This window comes from Numenius arquata, chromosome Z (assembly GCF_964106895.1).
Source record: "Numenius arquata chromosome Z, bNumArq3.hap1.1, whole genome shotgun sequence".
Taxonomy (NCBI): domain Eukaryota; kingdom Metazoa; phylum Chordata; class Aves; order Charadriiformes; family Scolopacidae; genus Numenius; species Numenius arquata.
In genome coordinates, this window is record NC_133616.1 from 2,879,252 (window position 1) to 2,895,897 (window position 16,646).

At 51.7% G+C, this 16,646-nt stretch overlaps 1 protein-coding gene across 2 annotated transcripts; it reads right to left on the reverse strand.

The window, feature by feature from the left end:
• Window positions 1–6,314: 6,314 nt before the first annotated feature.
• LOC141476989 (endothelial lipase-like) lies at window positions 6,315–15,890 on the reverse strand. Of its 2 annotated transcripts, none has more exons than XM_074165988.1 (10): window positions 15,782–15,890; window positions 15,461–15,657; window positions 13,949–14,128; window positions 13,170–13,281; window positions 11,816–12,040; window positions 10,981–11,223; window positions 9,818–9,938; window positions 9,036–9,254; window positions 8,111–8,203; window positions 6,315–6,336 (listed from the first exon to the last, which is right to left on the reverse strand). In XM_074165988.1, the coding sequence occupies exons 1-10, from the start codon at window positions 15,888–15,890 to the stop codon at window positions 6,315–6,317; spliced, it is 1,521 nt and encodes a 506-aa protein (XP_074022089.1). The 2 variants fall into 2 exon arrangements, with proteins under 2 accessions (XP_074022089.1, XP_074022090.1); XM_074165989.1 differs by having other exon boundaries at window positions 15,461–15,626; window positions 15,778–15,890.
• Window positions 15,891–16,646: the final 756 nt, after the last annotated feature.

Consider the following 16,646-nt stretch of genomic DNA (forward strand, 5'->3'; position numbering starts at 1 on the left):
TTTGAGCAACCTGGTCTAGTGGGAGGTGTCCCTGCCCATGGCAGGTGGTTGGAACTGGATGGTCTTTAATGTCCCTTCCACCCAAACCATTCTATGATTCTTTCCTGAGAATAGATGTTCTACCATAACAGCCATTAGGAGCGTCCTTTTTTCCCTTTTAATTTTCAGTTTCCTTCACCTTCTGACATATTTTATGGGGATGGGGGTGTAGACCATCTTAGATCAGGCTGAATAAGCAGAAGACCAAGTTGGATGGGGCTTTGAGCAACCTGGTCTGGTGGGAGGTGTCCTTGCCTATGGCAGGGGGGGTTGGAACTGCATGATCTTTAAGGTCCTTTCCAACCTAAACCAATTTACAATTTTTTTGAAGCTCTTCAGCTGTTTTTCTGTACATGAAAACTGCTCGGAAGAGAAGACCAGGCGTGGTGTGCGTGCTGAGCAGTTATCCAAGGTCAAGGCATCTGGGGTTTGTCTCTGTCGCTGGCTTGGGGAGTGCTCTTAAGGCGAAGCTGTTCGTCTTGTTGTGCTCTCGGTTGGTTGGGTTGTGTTTGACTTTAGTTATTTGGACGTTAAGGCAATCGGGGAGCGATTGCCAGGTCACGGGGAGGAGAGTCGTGCTGCTCTCGCTCCCAGGCTGCCGTGGTTTGCGCTCTGATGATCACAGCGGGGCAGGTTAGTGATGACTATCACGTGGATTCGTGTTCCTCGACGATAAAGTCAACGCTAATGAACCCTTTGTAGAGCGAGCGGCGAGTTTTCTGAATAACCTTAATCATCCGGAAACCAGCCAAATCCACCCTTCTGAAGTTTAAAGAGAAATTCCAAGCTTTATTATCCAACTGATGTATTTTGAGATCTGTCATTGGAAGTTCCCTCCGTGGCAGGGCACGAATGATACAAAATCCGGCTTTTCCATGGGTATTTCTGTAATGGGGTATTCAAAGAACCGCCGGATTTGGCCGTTTCACAGAAATCTGCAGAGCCGAGGGTCTTCTTCTCATCGACATCTGCAGATTTTATGGCAGGGGAGTAAGATTTGTTTCAGCGTCCTCGCTTAGCTCCAGCGAAGCTGAATGCGGCCTTTCTCTTCACGATTTGGGAGGATACATCTGTTTTCAGCCAAAACCGGGATACGGGAAGCCATATGGAAAGGAGGAAAAAGATCAACCCGATCTGCCTTAAGGTTTGGTCCAAGTCTTGTGTCATCTCTTACTTTGTCTGAGCTGCTGCTTTGCCTGTTGGCAGTAATTAGGACAGCTGGCTGGGAGAGGTGGCCTGGAAAGCCTTATTTTATTGGTTTCTTTTCCTCCTTTTTCAATCTTATTTCGAGTCACGTCAGAAGAAGAGGATTCTGAAGGTTTGTGGTTGGACTCGATGATCTCAAAGGTCCCTTCCAACCATGAAGATTCTGTCATTCTGTTTGCACTTTGTGGCTTCTTTATAGGCTTTGCCGAAAACATCCGAAAACTTTATGAAACAGCTGCAAAACAAGCGAGAACATAAAGGGCAGAGCCCGTAATCGAGCAATAAAAATGATCTGGTTTTTGTTTGAAACTCGGGTCGGCGCCAGGTCGAGCTGCTTTACCCATCCCTTTGGGCGGCACGAGGGCTCCTGGTGCTTCGGCGGCGCGGATTCCTGTTCGCTGCTGGGGGGCTGGATGGGATTCCCAGGGAGGCAACGAGCTGTTTAATTTATGTCGGAATGTCGGCATCGCAAGGGGCGTGAAATTACAACTCCTCAGCGCGGTCCGAGGAGCAGGATCTTGGGTTTCTTGGACGGTGGCAGTCGATCTCTCGGTGAGGCTGCTTTCGGGGGAACGGCTGGAAAGCTTTAGCTGGTGGAGCGGGGCTGCCTCGTTATTTCGGGATGGGAAGCCCACAAAGACTTGTCCTTGTCCCTGAAAGGTCTGGCTGGTCTTTCTCTTCCTGAACACAGCCGTTGTCTCGAATTTATTCCGCCCAGAATTTTGTATTTTGAGAGGTTTTGGAATTTTTGAAGAGTTTTTTGGAAACTATCTGCACGAGACAGCCAACGCCTCCCACGTCAGGGACTTCTGCTGACCCACCTCACAGCCGGAGGGGTGATGTGACGCGATGAAACGGGAGGAGAAGCAAGCTCCAAACAGACTTTGAGGTCAGCTTACCTTCAAAAAACAGGGATGCTGGGGTGGACTCGGTGAAACCGCCCGGTAGCTGGAGACGGTGCTTGGCTGGGGGCGGGGGGGCCGAGGAGGGCTGTAAAAGCATTCCCCGTGCGGGGCGTATTGTTCCTCCGGAGACACGGCCTGACCTTTGGTGGGGGCTGAATGGAGTGGCTGTGAAAAAGCCATCCTTGAATGCATCTGGAGGGGGAAGGGAGAAGGATGCCGGGTGGCTGGGAGCACAGGGGGCAGCCCCACGGCAAGGTCCAGCCTCAGCCCTGCCTGGCACAGATTTGGGGGGCGCCGGCGGTGTAGGGGACCCGAAATTTTGACCCTAAATTCATCAGAGCCTTCAGAAAAACGGTCCCTTCTCTTTGTTTTTTCACTTCCCTGATGCACAACCGGACTCACAACTAGGGGAGATGTGCACGGGGGTGCGTGTTGATGTGCCAGGAGGTGTGATGTTGGCCAGGAGATGTGCAGCAGACACTGGAAGGGGCTGCCCAGGGAGGTGGTTGAGTCACCATCCTTGGATGAGTTTAAGAGTCGTTTAGATGTGGCGTTGGGGGATATGGTGTAGGGAAAAACTTTGTAGAGTAGGGGAGATGGTTGGACTCCATGATCCCAAGGGTCTTTTCCAACCTGAATGATTCTATGATTCTATGCATTAACGCATCTGGGAGCCCGCATTTGCTGTGCGAGGGGCCAGACGCCTGGAGGGGGATGTCTGTCCGTGGATGTGTGTCCTGGGGTTTTCCCTACACAGGTTCCCAGTGCCTGCTGGTTGACGTGATCCTCGTCCCGGGAGCTCGATATTGGGTTTATATATATTGTATATATTTCATTATTTTCTTATTAATATTATAATTTTTTTCTCCTTATTATTTTATTATTAATATTGTATTGAAGTAGTTTAGTTACTTTTCAACACGTCTCTCTCTTATTCTCTCTCTTCTCTGAAGGGAGAGAGGTTAAAGAGAGCATCTGTCATGTCATAGCAGCATAGAACTGGCCAAATTGGAAGGGACCTTTCAGATCATCGAGTCCAACCATCAACCCAACACTGCCAAGGCCACCACTAACCCATGTCCCTCAGCACCACGTCTGCCCGGCTTTTAAATCCCTCCAGGGATGGTGACTCCACCACTGCCCTGGGCAGCCCGGTCCAAGGCTTGATGACCCTTTCAGGGAAGAAATTTTTCCCAATATCCATCCTAAACCTCTCCTGGTGCAACTTGAGGCTGTTTCCTCTTGTCCTATGGCCTGTTCCTTGGGAGAAGAGACCGACCCCCCCCGGCTTCACCCTCCTTTCAGGGAGTTGTAGAGAGCGAGAAGGTCTCCCCTCAGCCTCCTTTTCTCCAGGCTGAACACCCCCAGCTCCCTCAGTCGCTCCCCACAAGACTTGTGCTCCAGACCCCTCACCAGCTCCGTTGCCCTCCTCTGGACCCGCTCCAGCCCCTCAATGTCTTTTTTGTGGTGAGGGGCCCAAAACTGGACCCAGCCCTCGAGGTAGGGCCTCCCCAGAGCCCACTACAGGGGGACCATCATTGCCCCAATCCTGCTGGCCACACTGTTCCTGATAGTGGCCATCCCAAACCATGACAATGTGAAAGAGCTGCAGCCTGTTCCTCTTTTCCTGTGAGCTTTCCTTCCAGTCCAGCCACTGCTGGGCTTTTTGTAGGAAAAGGTTAAGGAAGTAATTTCATGTAAATCTTTCAGAGCGTGGAGGTATTTACTTTCTTTGCAAAGTCCTTCTGCTGCTGTTGGACTTGTGCCACCGTTTTGCGTCGGGGACAGGCAAAGCACGGAGAGAGAGTTTCTTCAAACCTCGATGGCGTGGCTGCTGGGAAAACTCAGCGAGTGATCGGATTTGGGTAAGTTTTTTTTTTTTAAAAGTATTCACCAACTGGTGAACTATTGAAGTCAGGCAAAGGTGAAGCACTTCAGGAAGAAATAAATTAATGCAAGAAGTCAACAGAGAAGAAGGAGTTTGGCCTAACTTGTCCTGGCCAGCCTGGCACAGCAGCAGTGGTCTTCCTGGAGTCCGCTGTGGTCACCGCAAGAGCCACGGAGAGCAAGGAATGCAAAATCTTGCTTTTCCCCAGCAAAAAGCACTGGTGGTGTTGCTGCGGCAGAAGGAAAAGTTAATGTTTTCGGTTGTCTCCCCTGAAAACAGGGTGAGTAGGTCGGTTTCCCCTCCTTGAGTATGTCTCATGGCCATCGTGGGGAAGGAGCAGATAGAAAACCCCTCTACTGCTGCCCACACGTGGATTTTTGTAATATTTGCTCTGCCAAAAAAAAGAGGTGATCCCTTGGGCGCCGTCGAAATCTAAAGCTAGAAGGAAACCCATAGCGTTATTACGATGGGTATTTTGGGAGCTGCCACACGTGAGGTGGCTTTGGTCCATTCTTGAAGACGCTTGGTGGTGCGTGGCTGGAGGGAACAAGCCTACCTTGGGCAACAGAGCCCGGAGAAGACACGGAAGGAGGGTGCCGGATAAGGGCACCCACTTTTCCAGCACCTCCCTGGCTGCTGCTCTGCTTTCCCCTCCTCTTTCTGCTGGTCTCGGTGACCTGCAGGACAGGGACACGATGGCCGTAGGCTGTTCCGGCAACACTCGTTGGTAGATCAATCACAAGACTTCAAATGATTTTTACAAAGCCCTTTATTATTATTATTTTTTATTTTTTCTTTTGTCTTCAGGCTTATAAAAACTGTTACTCAAAACCAAAACGTTTAAAACTTTACATATGTACAAGATGAGAAATAAATTATGTTTTAAGTCATACAAAAACCACAATATACAAATAGGGCTTTGAAACCGCTCTTAAGTATGGGACGGTGACAAGTCACAGATACCCAAGGCTTCAGTTATTGAAGCCTTTGAAAACAAAAAAACACAACCAAAAAAAAACCCATGGCAAAAAAAAAATATATATATATAATTATATATATATAATAAATCTCCAAATGTGCTTGCTTTGGTTGGATCGAAGCTCTACAAGAACCCGGAGAACTGCAGGGCCTCAGAAGGACTTGCGAAGTCTTCAGAGCTCAGTGCGCCGTCTGGCCACACCATTTTTTGAGCTTGCCTTTCTGCCTGCCCAAAGTTCAAGAGTCGTTACACCGAGTCTCCTTCCAAAAAAAAGGCGGGGGAAACCCCCCCGCCCCCCCAAAATATCTAGTTCACCTCTGACAAGGTCCACTCTGCTGCAAACAGGACGGCCGTAGGGAGTCTGTTCAACTTGGACCAAGCCAAGTTCATCTGGCACCAGGGAATCCGACCAGGACATTGCGGTAACGAGGATTTTTGGCTCAGTTAAATACTTTGCGTGAAAATAAGGTTTTAATTACGCACCGGGACTACGACAGCATCTGAACAGAGGAAAACGCATTCTCAGTAGTTCAAAAGCCTGGTGCAAAGCTCTCCGGACACCACACAGTTCATACCTTTCTCCTCCCCGAAGCCTGGGGAGCGAGGAGGACACCATCACCTGCACCGTGTTCTGCCCTAGGGCCAGGGAGGACGGAGCACTACCTTCTTCTAAGGTAAAACATGGAGATTTCGGTATCAGTCAGACACAGAACGGATTATTTAAGGCAAGCAAAGGACAACTTGAAGTGAAGTGACACTGTGCTTCTTCCCACCCCTCCCCTGAACAACCCCCCACACTTGACCTGTGCTGGTCTTGTCTTCCCACAGCCCACAGCGCTACTGGACCCACGGTAACTCCTACGCTAGAAGCTAATTTGATCTTAGCAGCTCCAGCACCAAGAGTCTGGTGGGCAAGTTGGCACGGTTATCTTCTCAACTCCACTGGCAGGAGGACCAGAAGATCATTGCTGAGGTCTAGATCTGTGAAGATCTCATCTGTAGTCCTGGTTAATGGAGGCCGGGCAGGAAACGTAGCGTTTAACAGGTCAAGGTAAGGTTAAATGCACAAACCAGGCTCCTTGGGGAAGGGAGAACGTTGCATTTAGTTATTCTACGTCTAGGACCACAGTCCATCAATCGCTCCTCGGTTTCTTCCATCTGATCCGAGATGTTTGGTCCTGAGGAGCCGGTTGCTTTAAGTGCTACCAAGCCAGGTATTTTTTGCCAGAGCATCTTGCCACCTTGCGTGGTCTTTGTGCATCTAGGTTTGCTCGGTTGTGTGTCTTCGGAGAAGTCTTCAGAGCAAATTTGAGACAGATCTGGAAAAAACAAGAGAGGAAAAAAAAAAATAGTTAAATGCAGAAGTTAAGAGGAGTAATAAAGAATTTTTAAGGAACTCTGGGACGCAAAGAACAGGTTTAGACAGTGCAGGTTGGTGTTTTATTCTGTCAAAGCAGCACTTTGCCCAGTAGCTACTCCAGGAGAGCCTGCAGCAGATATTATGCACACAAGTAAGAAGTTCCATCTAAACATGAGGAACTTCTTTGCTGTGAGGGTGGCAGAGCCCTGGAAGAGGCTGCCCAGGGAGGTGGTGGAGTCTCCTTCTCTGGAGACATTCAAACCCCACCTGGACACGTTCCTGTGGGACCTGCTCTGGGTGGTCCTGCTTTGGCAGGGGGTTGGACTAGATGATCTCCAGAGGTCCCTTCCAACCCCATATCATTCTGTGATTCTGTCTCCGTGTCGGAGATTGATCTTCCGGCGACTTGGCAGGAGCTGAGAGCTGAAGAGCAAGTCATTGCTCGTGATCTCTGGGAGGATGGAGCATTTCCTAGAAACCATAACGCTTCGGAGCTCAGATCTGCTCCTCCGCCTCCTGCGAAAGCCGCACTCCACGAGGGAAGAGGAAGGGCCCGTCTGCCAGCAATTCTGTTTTATGGAGGTCACCGAGCACATCAAACCCGCCTTTTATTGTACCTGCAGGAAGTATTTACTTGATCTTTCAAGGTCTGTGGCAGAGCAAACAAGTTTTTGGACTGGTTTTTCATTCACAGAATTGTTCAATGCTCCGTGTAGCACGGCTTGGTGGTTTCTGCCAACTCTGGAACGGAACCAGCTCGTGTTCCTCAGCTGAGGAAGGTCGTGCAAAGCACGGCTTCCACGGGGCTTTGCTGGCCCTAACAGGCTTTTCGTCTCCGGCTGAGAAGCAGCAAAGCTCTAAGTTTACAAATTGAAATTTAAGAGAGGCCAAAAGGCTGGGCTTCATCTCAAGGAGACCATCATTTAGTCCAATGAGCAGGAATTAATTCAAAACATGAACTAGAGGCGGTCTGAAGCAATCAAGCTGTCGCTGCTGGGACCAGACTGACTGGAAGTCACGCTCTGAGGACTGATGCTAAGTGTCTGGAAAGTCCTGCAGAGGTTCAGCAGGGCTGAGATCCTCCGGCAACGGCTGAGTTTGCGCTCTCCTGAGCCAGAGGAGACGAGCACAGCCGGAGATGAAGCAGTAGGAGTCACTACTGTAACGCTGTGGCAAGTCCTCAGCTGTGTCTTGCTTGTGTAGTTGAGCCCAAACTCGATCAAGAGATTTTTTTGGCATCTCAAGATCTTCCTTGGCATCTCAAGACCTTCCTTGGCATCTCAAGACCTTCTCCCAGGCCAAAACGACCTTTGAGGCAATCCCCTGCACTCCCAGCTTTCTTCAGTTTTACAGGGCAATTAAGAGGTGCCTCTAATTAGCTCTGCACTATTGCATGGATCCTTGGGTTTTGGTAACCCCTCATTTTTAGCATCTACCACGATAGCAAGCAGGTCCTCTAGACCCAAGGATTGTGTTATAGCAGCTTGGCAGTGAAGGGACAAGGTGACAAACCAAGATCAGAAGCGAGGATAATATCATCGTTAAGGCATACAGGAAAACTAAGTCTAATAGCTGGGAATCTTGGGCTAGAATTTATTCATTTTTAATAAGAAAAAGAGGTTCTAGGAGTCTAAACAAAAAAAAAAAACCACAACACACCACCACCTGGTTCCACCCATCCCAGCGCAGCCGCGTGCGTCAGGCGGGATTTCTCTTAGCTGATTTTTCCCTACCTTTTTTGCCATTCCTCCGTGCACTTCACGAACCAGAGCTCTTTGCCAGGCGTTATACTGGTCAGCTGGGAATCCTCCACGCAGAAAGCAAACCTGGGAGGAGGAATCGAAAGTCAAGAGAAGGTACCCGCCGTCTCCGTGATTCACAAATACCGCGTAATAGGGGTTGCGGCTAATTCGAGGCCAAGTCGGTTGATTTGACATCCTTCCTGTGGAGCATCTCGATGCTAGGATGAAACTAGGATGCAGAACACCTTAACAGATGACGGGAGATGCTTATTTAAAGCTCGGAGAAATGCGGGAAGTTGTCAATATCAACCTCCTGTTCTTTGACGGATCTGGGTTACCTTCAGAACAACGTTACCACAAGATTCGGGAGCGTGGTGCGACACGCTGGGCAGCTTTACTTCTCCTTGGTCGCTCAGGTGGCTTTCCAGCCACAGAGACCTCAGAAGGAGCAATGTAGCGCTTAAGGAGTTGGTGTCACCATGTTACCAGTTGGAGTTTTAGGTCCACCTTGTGCCAAATCAGCACGTTACGCCTGTAAATAATAGCCGTGCCCATCTGTGCTTCACTATTTTTGACACTATTGGTACTTTAAACCTTCAAGTATGATCTAAACCATCTGGAAGTAGCTAATTTAGTCCCCGAGGGCAGGCGAGACGGTGTCACAGCATCTAAATAAAGCGAAAGAACATCTCGGATCTGATCTGCGATGACTAATTCTGCTTAAAGCCTGGTTTGTAACCTCATGCTGGCAAGTAACCCCCTCTCCTACACCGCGAGGGAGCGTTCGTGGGTGACGCTAAAAACTCAAGAGAGTTGAGGATACCAACTAAGATCAAAACCCCCGAATTTTCTTGCTATATTCTGAATATTTCTCCTTTTGATTGAAGTTTCGAGTCAGCTCACGTGCAGTTATTACCTCTGTTGCGTTTCTCCAGATTTCACGCGTATGCGTCTGATGTGCAGCTCCTGGGAGGACTTCGCCGGCCGGTACCAGTAGCTCTTCAGCTCTTTCCACAGATCGTACCACGACTGAGATGTTCCCTCCCAGGTGAGCTTTATTTTTAGAAGTTCACCCATGTCCTCTTCCGTGTAGACCAGGAAGGTGTTGGTAGCGTTTAGGCCAATTTGATCAAGCCTGAAAGACAAGCAGGAGACTCAATGTTTCTTCCTGATGGAACCGTGCCAGATGCTCATTCATTCCAGTCAAGAAGCTAAAGAGCCCTTTGCAGCTTATCAGGTGCTCCGCGTTCAACTGTCACCAGCTAATTACTGATTACGCTAATGAAAGTGAGCTTGGATAGCTGGTTCAATGCAATATGCATTTGGCTCAGCCAGCCTTCCATAGCTTAAAGGGGAATTTTCATGCCTTGGGTTTCTTCTGGGAGAGGGTAAAGGAGGTCAGCGATGCCTCCAGAGATGCAGGTGCTTTCAGACTGTATCCAAATGGTAGAGGGGAAAAGCAAAACCAAGTACCTCAACAATGAGCCATGAAGGCTAATGTAGAGGACAGGGCACATCAAATTGCTTTCTCAGCAATAAATTATAATTAAATTACTAGATGAAAAGTGGTTTTGAATGGGGATGAAGCCAGGCTGCTAGGCTCAGGTGTGACGCTAGCGTCACCAGAGGGGAAAAAGGGTAATGCCACCTTGTCTAGGCCTGGTGGCCTTCTTAGGGACAACCATCCAGCTTGCTTACATTTCTAAGGAGAGAGGTTCAGAGTCTCCGTTGGTGCCGTGAAGGGTGACGGAGAAAGTGGGATCAACCTCTCCCAGGCTCTTGTAGCTGAAGACGTGCATTTTCATCTGATAATGGTAGACTGTAGAGAAACAAGAAGAGCATTGATGGGACCAACTTGGTTGAGAGACAACACTGCATCTGGTGGTGGAGTCTCTGTCTCTGAAGACATTCAAAAAACACCTGGACAAGTTCCTGTGCAACTTCTGGACGTGTGGATCACATTCCTGTGATCCTTTTCCCACCCTTACTGATTACAAAGCTGACTTTTACACAAAACCAGCAGCAGGTCCACTCTGGGAAGGGCTCCCCAGACCTCCCGCTGCTCTCAGGTTGGGGTGGTCTTGCAAGTAGGACATCTGTAAGCTGTAGGCCCGCTCAAAAGGCAGAGTCCTCTTGATTTTACACAGAGGACAGAGCACAATAATGTCACAGGATGGCAATGCAGGAGGGTAACAGCAAAAAACTAATGCCTGGTGCAACGCTGCTTTGAGGTGACGGTGCTCTTCCACTTCTACATCTTTTACCACATTGACTTTGAGAACCTGCTTTTAGAGATCATAGAATCATAGAATGGTTTGGGTTGGAAGGGACCTTAAAGACCATCCAGTTCCAACCCCCTGCCATGGGCAGGGACACCTCCCACCAGACCACGTTGCTCAAAGCCCCCTCCAAACTGGCCTTGAACCCCTCCAGGGATGGGGCAGCCACAGCTTCTCTGGGCAACCTGGGCCAGGGTCTCACCACCCTCACAGCAAAGAAGTTCTTTCCCAGATCTCATCTCAATCTCCCCTCTTTCAGTGTCAAACCCTTCCCCCTCGTCCTGTGGCTCCCCTCCTTGATCAAGAGTCCCTCCCCATCTCTCCTGGAGCCCCTTTAGGGACTGGAAGGCCGTTATAAGGTCTCCCTGGAGCCTTTTCTTCTCCAGGCTGAACAATCCCAACTCTCTCAGCCTGTCCTCACAGCAGAGGGGCTCCAGCCCTTGGATCATTTTCGTGGCCCTCCGCTGGTCTTGTTCCAACAGGTCCATGTCCTTCCTGTGTTGAGGACTCCAGAGCTGGACACAGTACTCCAGGTGGGGTGACCTGAAAGTGACTGTGCTCTTTCTAAGAGGGATATCGTACCTTTGAATGGCATGTCGGCTCTTGTTTTTAAGTACATCTTGCTGTTGCGTTTGTTCCGCGTTTTCCTGGCGTTGTAGCCAATGCCGTTGCAGCGGTTCTTCCGGCAGCTCAGGCAGATGCCCTTCTTGAAGCGACTGGAATCGGTGCATTGAAACGCGAAGCTCTGTTTGTCTTGGTTCACGAGGGAGTCCACGAAGAGGTGCACAGACCGCTCGTGTTCGCATTTAACAACTTCACCAATGGCTAGAGGAGCAGAGTTGCAAGGGATACATTTTATTTAAGCATTTATCACCCCAGAGCTGATAAGATATAGAATCATAGAATGGTTTGGGTTGGAAGGGACCTTAAAGATCATCTCATTCCAACCCCCTGCCCTGGGCAGGGACACCTCCCACCAGACCAGGTTGCTCAAAGCCCCATCCAGCCTGGCCTTGAACCCCTCCAGGGATGGGGCAGCCACAGCTTCTTTGTAGCCCAACGTAAGTTGAGTGTGGCCAAACTTAAGACGTTTTCCAAACAGTAGCAATTCAAGAGGTTAGTAGAAGACACTTGAAGAGGACCGTTCACTTAGTCTCCACCATAAGAGAGCTTTAAAGAGGGTTCTAGACCCAGCATAAGACCATAGCTTAGGATCAGGTTGTTAGAGTGAGAATGTTCTACTTCAGAATTAAAAGCAGGTCTAGTTTCTAGCAACTATCTCCAGTTGTAGACCCACTTTAGGAGGAAAAAACAGTTTTTTCTGCTCTTGTAAATCAGATCATTCCCCAGCATCAACCCAAGTCTATTTGTGAGGACGCCACCCTGACCAGAGGCAAAATGAGTAACGAGAACTTACTCCCATAGGCAATTGCTCCCAAGACATCGCTTAAGCCGCAGCCAGGCTGGAAGTCTCCCCCGTTGGGGTAGATGTCCACGTGGCCTACGGGCATCTGGATCCCAATGCTAACACCTAGTGTTTCCCTCGTGTAGGTGTGAAGGACGTCCACAAAGTTAGCGTCGTCGGGGGAGAGGCGCTTGCTAGGGTCCACTCCTTCAAACATTGGGCCGGCCGGATCCAAGCCTGGTGTTGGAGAGAGTACGCAAGATGCCAGGTAAGAAATCGGGTTATCTCCTACAAAATAGAGCCAGGATTCTGCTGCCGGGAGCCCTCCCACCCAGATTCTACATGGACAGTCCCTGCTTCATCACAGATACTGTCCCCCAAGCTCTCTTCACCATGCGCTCACTGAGGGAACAGATGAAGGTGTCCTATACCACTTTTGGTGCCCAGTAGTAGCACCGGTTTGCTCTACAGGGATGGCTTCAGATTGCCTGTTGGACACAATGAGTCCTTGCTAGGTCATGGTGGAGAGATACTTCAAGAGGTGGCAGATGCCTGAACACCAGAAGAGGTCTGGCACCCCACAGAGACTGTTGGTAGCCAAAGTGGCCCTGGCTACGCTTAGTCTGTTTTCAGATGGGCCATATGGAGGGACTACTACAAGGTAATCCCTGCATCCGAGATCCCATGGTGGGTTTGGGACTTTCTGTGAACCTCTGAGCCTCACCTCCAACCCCAAGCTGTGCCCCTGAGCCATTCCCTGACTTGATTATTAGGTGATTTTTCCCACTTAACCAAATACGGATATTTATTGGGAGGCTCTGAGGAATTCCTACTGCCAGTGTCACATCTAAATGCTTAATGCAACCCCTTCTACCGTGCCCCAAGTTCTCGCGTGATGAAATCGGCTTCCATCAGGAGTTAGAAACGCTCTCTTCAAGATACTCTCAGAATGAGGGGCTGGGTTTGGGGTTTTTTTTTTGACCGTGGATCAAACTGCACCCAATAGCTTTCACTGGCATTAATTTATGAGCTATAATTACAGAAACAATATCACTCAGAGGTTTAATATCTGGATAATAAGCCGGACTTGTTTTGAACCCACATCTAACTTCAAAAATACTCAAGAGCGGGTTGTCCTCTGAAAGGTTTTTTCATTGAACCTCCCCTACACTTGGGGTTCAAAATGAAGATACCTCCTCCTGCGAAGAGCCCCGGGCTCCCCGCGGCCGCCACAGGTAGAAAACTCCTCGTTTCTGACTGAACGAGCCCAAAACAACATCGTAGCACCGCAGAGGAACCGAACCTCTTCGGGGAAACCCTCTGCTGCTGAGGGAAGGTGAGAGACTGCTTAAAAAAAGCCACTTGCCTGTGATTCTGCCTATTGTCCCGTGGACGTGGTTGCCAGCAAAGCCGGCGACGTGGGCGCCCAGGCTGTACCCGATGAGGTGGACATTCTCAAGCTGGAAGAGCGGGTTCTCCTACAAGGAGAAAAAAAACCAGAGATATAATTTGCCCCCCCTAACTTTCCCCCCCCCGCCCCATCCCGACTTTTAGGGCATCTGGCACCTCTCCTATCGCAGGACTCAAGTCCAGTTCTAAGAAGAGGCTGGAGGGAGGGGGCAGACAAATGTGCTTCGTTCTTTGTTTTCTCAAGACGAGTTGAAGGCTTTGGAGGGCACCTGTGGTTTGTCCCCCAACCACGGTACCCAGCTTCCAACCCCAGTTAACGATGCTCTTTGTTTAAGCAGCATCTGGAGCAGCCTTTCCCCAGGGTGCCCAGCAGACCTCAGTACCGGCCATAGACTCAAGTGGAGCCCCCTGGGCCTTTTCCTTCTCCTTTTCCACCTTCTTGACTTAGAAAGCCCAGCTCCTAAATTCACGTTGCTCAGGCAGGAGGAAGGACTCCTAAATTTGATGTCCGACGTCACAGCTCCCAGCATGCTTGCCAAGCAGCATCTCTCAGGAGAGCACCAGGGCTGAGCGCAGCACCTTCTTTTCTCTGAGCCATCGCCCCACCGAGCCTCGGGGTTTGGGTTACACCAGCGCCTTCCCCGCTGGCCGGCGCTGGAGCTGGTGAACGCTCCCCTTGTGCAACCCCATCCCTCGCGGAGCGTTACGACAGAGCCCGTTCGGAACCCGAGTTACCTGTAACCAGTCGAGCAGCCTCGCTATGCTTTTTCCGACGATCTGGGTGTTGTTGACGGCGTCGGTGTAGAGCTGGTGGGCAAGAGAAAGCCAATCCACCACCACCACGTTGGCGTCCTTCTCCCTTTCCTGAAGAGCTGCCACCAGGCTGCCCAGCCAGGTTTCGAACATGCCACTCATCTAGAAAGAGATTCAGGTGGTAGTTCCCAGCTCTGAAGGACCAAGATCACCCCTTTGGAGTTAAGTTATTTGCATAGCATTTACATATTGTCCTCCAGCTGTGTGCTTGCTCCTCTCCAAGCCCCACAACTTCTCAGCCCTGCGCTAATGGTGTAAGAAAAACAGGTTTCGAGAGATTTGAGTAATTAACCACCTTGCTTTTTAAGGCAGGAGGGGGAGGCGTTCGTTACTTGCCACCTTATCGCTCGTTTTCGCAAAGAGCTTCAGAAATTTTGATGGGTGGCAAAATTGTTTTCCAGACCTGGCACCGCTCTTTGCGTAAGCCCTGGCAGAGCTGATAAGTCCCCGGGTGCCACACGTTTGGCCACATCAAAGGTGGGAGAAGGCGGCTCGATAAAGCCTGTCTGCCCTCTGTTTTCTTTATCGAGGAGACCACGGGGCAGAAGCGAAGACTGCGGACACGCAACCACGATTACGGGAAGTCTATATACGTGTGTCAAGCCAAGGGCCACCTTCACAGTGGTGGGTTAGTTGGGTTTTAGGGAAATTCAAGGTCCCTTTCCCACGTCTGTGTTGTACGGACATAGAATCGTTTATGGTGGAAAAGACCCTTAAGATCATCCAGTCCGACCAACGTGGACATGAAGCGATCTTGGGCAGGTGCGAATGAGTCGGGTGATTTCACAACCCGATCGCACCGCGCCAGGGACCTCAGGTGCAGCTGCCGAGAGGCTGCAGTACTCAAACCATAGAATTACAGAATCATAGAATCGTCTGGGTTAGAAGGGACCTTTCAGATCATCGAGTCCAACCATCAACCTGACATTGACAAAACCACTACTAACCCGTGTCCCTCAGCACCACGTCTGCCCGGCTTTTAAATACCTCCAGGGATGGTGACTCCACCACTGCCCTGGGCAGCCTCTTCCAAGGCTTGACAACCCCTTCCGTGAAGAAATTTTTCCCAATATCCATCCTAAACCTCCCCTGGTGCTACCTGAGGCCGTTTCCTCTTGTCCCATCGCTTGTTATTCAGGAGAAGAGACCGATCCCCCCCCCCCCCCCCGCCTCCTTTCAGGGAGTTGTAGAGCGATAAGGTCTCCCCTCAGCCTCCTTTTCTCCCAGCCCCTCCTGCTGCCCTCGGAGCCATCCCCCTCCCCACACCCCTCCTCTCCCACCACCCCACAGGGAAGGGCTTCTCCTTCTATCACCGAATTGTCCCAAATCCCACACGTTCTGGAGCTATAGACCGTTTCCAGGGCGGGTTGGGGGCTCTAAGGAGACGGACCGAACGCTAAGCATCTCCCGCAGGCAGGCTCCTTCCACACTTACTGTCCAGCCGTGAATGATGAAGAAGGTTTTGGCCGTCACGTTGAACTTGCACTCCTCCAAACGCTTGTGGTGGCCGATGGCGAGCGGGCAACCGTCCTCTTCGGTATCCGGCCAGGAGCGGAGGTTGAACTTCACCTGCGACTTCGGTGCCGGGACACGCTCCCGCCTGTCCTCCAGCAGCTCGGGGACGGTGGCATCTGCCATGTGGAGAGGAGGAAGGGTCGGCAAAGCGCCCGTGGACCTTCAGCCTCACCTGGGAGAGGGGAACCCGCTCCGCGCACCCCGACCGCGTCCCGCGTGGGACCGCGCTCGCTCACCCACCTCCTCCTCCTCTTTCTCCCAGCAGCGCAGCCTCCGCCACCCGCGGAGCGCCTCCCGCCGCGATGCAACAGGTCACGCCGGTGCACAGCAGGAGGACGAGCCTCCTCATCGCTCGGTAGGACGGACGGACGGATGGACGACGAGACGGGGCGGGCAGCGGCGGCGGGGCCCGGCGGGCGGCGGGGCGCTTTAAGGGGCCCCGCGGGGGCGGGGCTTCGTGGCCCGATGGGGCGGGCCCTCGCGGAGCCGGCCCGCGGCGCCGCTCCCATTGGTCACGCCCTCCCTGACGTCACGGAGATATGAATGGGAAGGGGGGCGGCCCGTGGGAACGCGCCGCGTGGGGAGCCCCGCGGTGCGCGGGGTGGGGGGGGGTGACCCGGGGCCGTGGGGGGGGGTTACGGGGGGGGTGTCCCCAGCGCTGTCACCCCGAGGGGCAGCGGAGACCCCCGCCTGGGTAAAGGGCTGGGGGGGGGGGGCGGCAGCGCTTCCCCGGTGCGCCCCACCGAGCCCGGCGCCCCCGTGGGGTTGCGGGTCTCGGCTCCACGCGTGGGAAACCCCGGCTCTTTGCCGCTCGGGGGGGGGGGGGCACGAGATGCTTCCCGAGGGGCATCAGGGAAAAAGGGACTTTTTATTCCTACTTTTTTTTTTTTTTTGCCGGGATTTTATTCATAGAATGGGCTGGGTTGGAAAGGGCCTTAAAGATCATCCAGCCCCCCCCCCCCCCCGCGTCCTGGGCTGCATCCCCCAGCAGGGCGAGGGGTGGGGGGGGATTCTGCCCCTCTGCTCCGCTCTGGGGAGACCCCCCCCCAGTGCTGCCTCCAGCTCTGGGGCCACCGACAACAGAAGGACATGGAGCTGTTGGAGC

What these genes read in the sequence shown, in the direction of transcription:
- LOC141476989 (XM_074165988.1), bottom strand. Translation starts at nt 15,890, where the DNA reads ATGAGGAGGCTCGTCCTCCTGCTGTGCACCGGCGTGACCTGTTGCATC. An exon ending in GGCTGCTCGACTGGTTACAG is followed by an intron (nt 13,282 to 13,948) that starts GTAACTCGGGTT and finishes TTCTCCTTGTAG; the next exon opens with GAGAACCCGCTCTTCCAGCT. An exon ending in GACAATAGGCAGAATCACAG is followed by an intron (nt 12,041 to 13,169) that starts GCAAGTGGCTTT and finishes CTCCAACACCAG; the next exon opens with GCTTGGATCCGGCCGGCCCA.